This window comes from Nicrophorus vespilloides, unplaced genomic scaffold (genome assembly GCF_001412225.1).
Source record: "Nicrophorus vespilloides isolate i.1.1-1 unplaced genomic scaffold, Nicve_v1.0, whole genome shotgun sequence".
NCBI lineage: Eukaryota > Metazoa > Arthropoda > Insecta > Coleoptera > Silphidae > Nicrophorus > Nicrophorus vespilloides.
This window is the reverse complement of record NW_017095945.1, coordinates 1-5,329: the sequence shown is the minus strand read 5'-3', so window position 1 is coordinate 5,329 and position 5,329 is coordinate 1. Positions and strand designations below refer to the sequence as shown.

Here is a 5,329-nt window from a genome sequence, read left to right as displayed (position 1 = left end):
ATAACTAAGTCTTTACATCAATCAGGTTGATAATTTAACAGTAACTTCTTTTACGTAAATCTTCTGGTAGATGAATAACTAAGTATTTAAATCAATCAGGTCGATAATTTAACAGTTACTTGTTCTCAATAGGCTGTAGTCATTGTTCTAAGTAAATCTTCTAGTAGATGAATAATTAAGTCTTTACATCAATGAAGGTCATAATTTAACAGTAACATCTTATCAGTAGGTTGTAGTCATTGTTCTAAGTAAATCTTCTGATAGTTAATTATTAATAACAAAAAAAAGTAAGAAAAAATATATCAATTAATATTGAAAACGTAGAATTTGCAACAAAGCAATTGTAGTCATTCCAAGTTGTGACGCATTTGCGGTCAGAAACGTCTATATATAATTGTTGTTGCAATAATTTTAGTTCATTTCATTCAAGTAACTCGAAGATGAAGCAAATCATATACTTATTACTCATGTGCTCCGTTTCTTGCGTCTTGGCGCAAAGTAAGTAATTTCCTCCACCAATCTTGCAAATTATGTAATAATACTTTAATACAGAACCAACGGATTCCTGCAAAACACCGAACGGCGAGACGGCCAAATGCATTTCAATCTTCTCCTGTCCGAACCTCTACAAAGCAGGGAAAAGCAGTAATCCGGATGTTATACAATTCGTGCAGGATTCGATTTGCAGGAAATCGTCTTTCAACGTCTTCGTGTGCTGCGGCTCGGATGCCGCCTACAAAAAGAAAGCACCGGTCGTGTTAAACGAACATGATTGTAGTAATCTGGTAATTTCTTGATATTACCGTAGAAAAATAAGTGAATTAATTAGTGTTTACGTTACAGAATGTCGATTTCAAGAAGTTGTGGGAAAACGGAATGAGTTTAGACACGTCACCGTCGATGGCCTTGCTCGAATACGAGAGTTTGCTTACCGGTGAGCGCAGTTTTAGATGCAAAGGTAGCATCATCGGGAAAAGACACGTCCTGACACCTACCCACTGCGTAACCGGAAGTTACATCAAAGATTACAAATTGTAAATTCAAAAAATTGAGAAGTTGTTATTTTATTATAAATTTGTTTGTATTGCAGAGTGAACATCCGACTTGGTGAATGGAACATTTCTACTTCCAGAGATTGCATCAAGTTTGGTAATGAAATGGTGTGCAGTAATCCTGGCTTGAACGTGGGATTCGAGAGGGTAACAGCATACAAAGACGATCCAAAATACAACGACATTTCTCTGATCAAGTTGAACAGAAACATCACATACTCAAGTACAGAAATCTTAACTAATCAACTAACAATTTTGCTCCAACGTTATTGAAATTGCAGAAACTGTGAGTCCGATTTGCTTTCCAACGCAGCAAAAGCAACTGACCGTTCCTGGTTGGGGTCTAACTGAGAACGGTGTGCAGAGCGATGTGAAGCTGAAAGTTCAGGTGCCCATCATTAACAATAAGGATTGCTGCAAGAAAGTTGGAAAGTTATTTGAAGTTAGGAATACTCAGATTTGTGCTGGCGGCGAACTTGGAAAGGATTCTTGTAAGGGTGACAGCGGTGGGCCGTTGATGCATAGGGATATTGAGAATGATCAGTGGACTATGGAAGGTATAGTTTCGTTGGGAATTGGATGTGGAAGAGAAGGATGGCCCGGTATTTACACCAATGTCCGATCGTACATCAGTTGGATCAAGGAGCACGCAATTTAACACAGCTGAAGAATTTTCATTATTTCTTAGTATTGTGCATTAAATATAACTTCTTTTCATATAGTTCTAAGTTCATTTCTGTATATTATATAGCCTGAAGTATACTTTAAATATGTAAACTAATGTATATAAAAATAAAAGTTAAATGAAATATAATTGATGAGAAGAAATAATTTATTTTGTACCCGTTTTTATTTATATTATATAATAAATCATAATATAAACCAAAGACATTGTCTTTCAGCTTAATATATGGAACTAATACGATTTAGACTCTAAATTTTTGAGGAATAAATATATTTGAAAGATTGCGTTTCAAAACAGTTATTTTTTTAATGGTTTGTTATGATTATATAAAACACGTTTTATGTTTATTTTTATGTATGTTTTAATAAATACTATTATTTCATTAAATTTGTAAGAAATTTATACACACAAATCCTGCTAATATAATTAACAAAACTATAAACTTTAACTATAAATGTTTGAGTCTACCTAACAACTTAAAGAATTAATAAATACAGCAATACCGCTCATAGTGCGGCTTCATACAGTCCGTATTTTCTCTATAGTACGGTTTGAAAATTTCAAAACAAACTAAAAGTTGAAAAATAGGGCAGAAAATTCTTGTTCAATAAACTTAAGTTAAGGCCTATAAATATTTGTTAATAAATTGCTGAAAACTTGTCTTGATTTATCTAATGAGAAATAATTTGTATCATAGGTAAACAATGATTCTGATCAATCAAACTAAAAACGTAAACTTAAGCAATTTAAGAAAATCTTTTGGTAGAATCAATTTTTGAAGAATAAATATATTCGAAACATCTATAGTCGATTGCGTTTCAAAACAGTTATTTTTTTAATAGTTTGTTATAATTATATAAAACACGTTTTATGTTTATTTTTACGTATGTTTCAATAAATACTATTATTTCATTAAATTTGTAATAAATTTATACACACAACATTTTACCACAAATCCTGCTAACTATTGTTTACGCAATAATTCAATTAACAAAACTATAAACTTATGTCTATCCAACAACTTAAAGAATTAACACATACAGCAATACCGCTCATAGTGCGGCTTCATACAGTCCGTATTTTCTCTATAGTACGGTTTGAAAATTTCAAAACAAACTAAAAGTTGTAAAAAGGTCAGAAAAATCTTGCTCAATGAACTTAAATTAAGGTCTATAAACATTTGTTAATAAATTGCTGAAAACTTGTTATGATTTATATAATGATTCTGTTCAATCATACCAAGAACGTAAACTTTAGCCAATTAAGAAAATCTTTTGGTAGAATCAATTCTTTCTAATTATCTAATTAATATAATTAGTATAAAATTTTGCTATAAAACGTTGCATCTCTATTCTGTGGATAAACAAAAGCATTCGGCGGAAACTAAAAGGAAAGAAAAAACTATTATTCATAGTAAACTAGATTTTAAGAACTTTATCAATTAGATTTGCACTAAAATCCGGACGTACGCTTGAATTCTGAGTAATACCACCGCAAGATTCGTTCATTTTCTCCTACTTATGACGTTATTGCGGTAATAAGCAGTTCTATATAAATGTTGTAGCAAAACAACACGAGCTCAATTAAATCAAATACTAGTCGACGATGAGACTCATTACGTGTATATTCGCGCTGTACTTCGTTTCTAGCGCATTTGCGCAAGGTAAGTGTCTTATAATATTATTCAAATAATATGTAATTATTTAATAACTGTTTTTCTTTAACAAAGAATCTTGCAAAACTCCAAACGGTGAAACAGCCAAATGCGTTTCAATCTTTGCCTGTCCGATTCTGTACGAGTCAGGAAGAAGCGGAGGACCAGAAGCTTACCGCTTCCTGCAACAATCGGTATGCAAGAAATCGTTCTACAACATCTACGTGTGCTGCGGCTCGGACACCATCTTCAAACCACAAGAAATAGTATCGAAGACTCCTGATATGTTAGCGGATGCACCGAGGAATAATTACATAGCCAAGAGAAGCGAATGCGGATACATGGTCATTATTTATATGATTCATGCGACGAGCAAGGAAATTTAATGAAAGTTTATATTTCAGAATCCCGATTTCAGAATATACGGTGGCAACAAAACGGGTTTGGATGAGTTTCCGTGGATGGCTTTGCTGGAATACCAGAGTTTGAAGGACGGGGAGCGCAGTTTTAGGTGCGGCGGAAGTATCATCGGAAGGAGACATATCCTGACGGCCGCCCACTGCGTGACAGGAGTGGCCAGCAGATATTACAGACTGTAAGTTGATTGCGTAATTTTCTTGTAAATTGGAAAGGAAATAATTGAAATAATCGATCTTTGAACAGTGTGAACATCCGATTAGGCGAATGGAACACTTCTTCTACGAGCGATTGCGTCAACATTGGGAAGAAAAAGGAATGCAGTGATCCTGTTCTTAATATGGGATTCGAGAGGATAACACCATTTGCCGGATACGAGGACGGCTCAAGATATAACGACATCGCGCTCATCCGTCTGGACAGAGACATCAAATATTCAAGTACGGATAATCTTAATCTTATCAAAGAATTTGCTCTAACAGTTATGGTTGTTATTACAGAATTCGTGAGTCCGATTTGTTTGCCGATGGAAGAGAAGCAAGTGGTGAAACCGAACGCGAAAATGATCGTCGCCGGATGGGGACAGACTGAGAACGGCACGAACAGCGAGGTGAAGCTCCGAGTACAAGTTCCCATCGTCAATTATCGGGACTGCGCCAGGAAATTCGGAAGATCATTGAAAGTCACTGATAATCAAATTTGTGCCGGTGGTCAAAAGAATAAAGATTCTTGTACCGGCGACAGTGGTGGACCTTTGATGTTGAGAAATTCTGAGACTGATCAATGGTTGACTGAAGGTATAGTTTCGTTGGGAAAAGGATGCGGAGAGGAAGGTTGGCCAGCTGTGTACACGAAGGTGCGTCCGTTCGTCAAGTGGATCAAGAAGCACGCTTATTGAAATAGCTTAATTCATTGTTTTCTAGAATACTTATTTATTTATTGTTCATTCAATACCTGTTGCCGATGCTGTTCTTAACTTTACACTTACGTTACCAAAATGGTAACAAAGGCTGTTATTAGATATACCAAAATCTTCGAATTACGCACCACTAATTTTATTATATATTTAGCAATTTATTACATGCTTTACACAAAATAAATCATTTATAATCTATGAAACACATAATTCTCTTTAAACCCATTACAAACGAAAATTAATCAAATTAGAGCAGCGTTTTCCAAACTGTGAGGCGTGGACTAGTCTAAAGGGAGGCGCGAATATTAGTAGCAGTAAGCAATTTTCCAAATATCTGCTAAAGTATCTGCAAATTTGAAAAATTGAAATTGGATACATTCCTGTGCTTTATCCATATTGCTGTAATACGCGTTCAAAGTTGAAAAATTGAAATTAGAACGTTGGAAAAAGCAGTGTTTTCACATTTCATTGATTTACTCGAAAACTATAATAGATAGAATGAATCCAATATATGCACATGAAAGCTGAATGTTTGGGGAATCCAGCAAGTATAGATACATTCCTGTGCTCTTATCCATATTGCTGTAATACGCGTTCAAATTGAA

The 5,329-nt window shown here is 34.6% G+C and overlaps 2 protein-coding genes across 2 annotated transcripts; both read left to right on the top strand.

The window, feature by feature from the left end:
* The first annotated feature begins 435 nt into the window (after positions 1-435).
* LOC108568891 (trypsin-1-like) lies at positions 436-1,801 on the top strand. Its single transcript, XM_017930238.1, has 5 exons — positions 436-498; positions 553-785; positions 844-1,034; positions 1,091-1,275; positions 1,334-1,801. Exons 1-5 carry the CDS (start codon positions 441-443, stop codon positions 1,708-1,710), a joined length of 1,044 nt encoding a protein of 347 aa, XP_017785727.1. The 5' UTR covers positions 436-440; the 3' UTR covers positions 1,711-1,801.
* Positions 1,802-3,324: 1,523 nt separating this feature from the next.
* On the top strand, positions 3,325-4,893 carry LOC108568889 (serine protease easter-like). The gene is made up of 5 exons (XM_017930236.1): positions 3,325-3,400; positions 3,467-3,735; positions 3,796-3,986; positions 4,055-4,248; positions 4,309-4,893. The coding sequence occupies exons 1-5, from the start codon at positions 3,343-3,345 to the stop codon at positions 4,704-4,706; spliced, it is 1,110 nt and encodes a 369-aa protein (XP_017785725.1). The 5' UTR covers positions 3,325-3,342; the 3' UTR covers positions 4,707-4,893.
* Positions 4,894-5,329: the final 436 nt, after the last annotated feature.

Coding starts and splice junctions, on each gene's coding strand:
- LOC108568889 (XM_017930236.1), top strand. CDS start 3,343: ATGAGACTCATTACGTGTATATTCGCGCTGTACTTCGTTTCTAGCGCA. Junction 3,736..3,795: donor GAAGCGAATGCGGATACATG/GTCATTATTTAT, acceptor TTTATATTTCAG/AATCCCGATTTCAGAATATA. Junction 4,249..4,308: donor CAGAGACATCAAATATTCAA/GTACGGATAATC, acceptor TTGTTATTACAG/AATTCGTGAGTCCGATTTGT.
- LOC108568891 (XM_017930238.1), top strand. CDS start 441: ATGAAGCAAATCATATACTTATTACTCATGTGCTCCGTTTCTTGCGTC. Junction 499..552: donor TTCTTGCGTCTTGGCGCAAA/GTAAGTAATTTC, acceptor ACTTTAATACAG/AACCAACGGATTCCTGCAAA. Junction 1,276..1,333: donor CAGAAACATCACATACTCAA/GTACAGAAATCT, acceptor TTGAAATTGCAG/AAACTGTGAGTCCGATTTGC.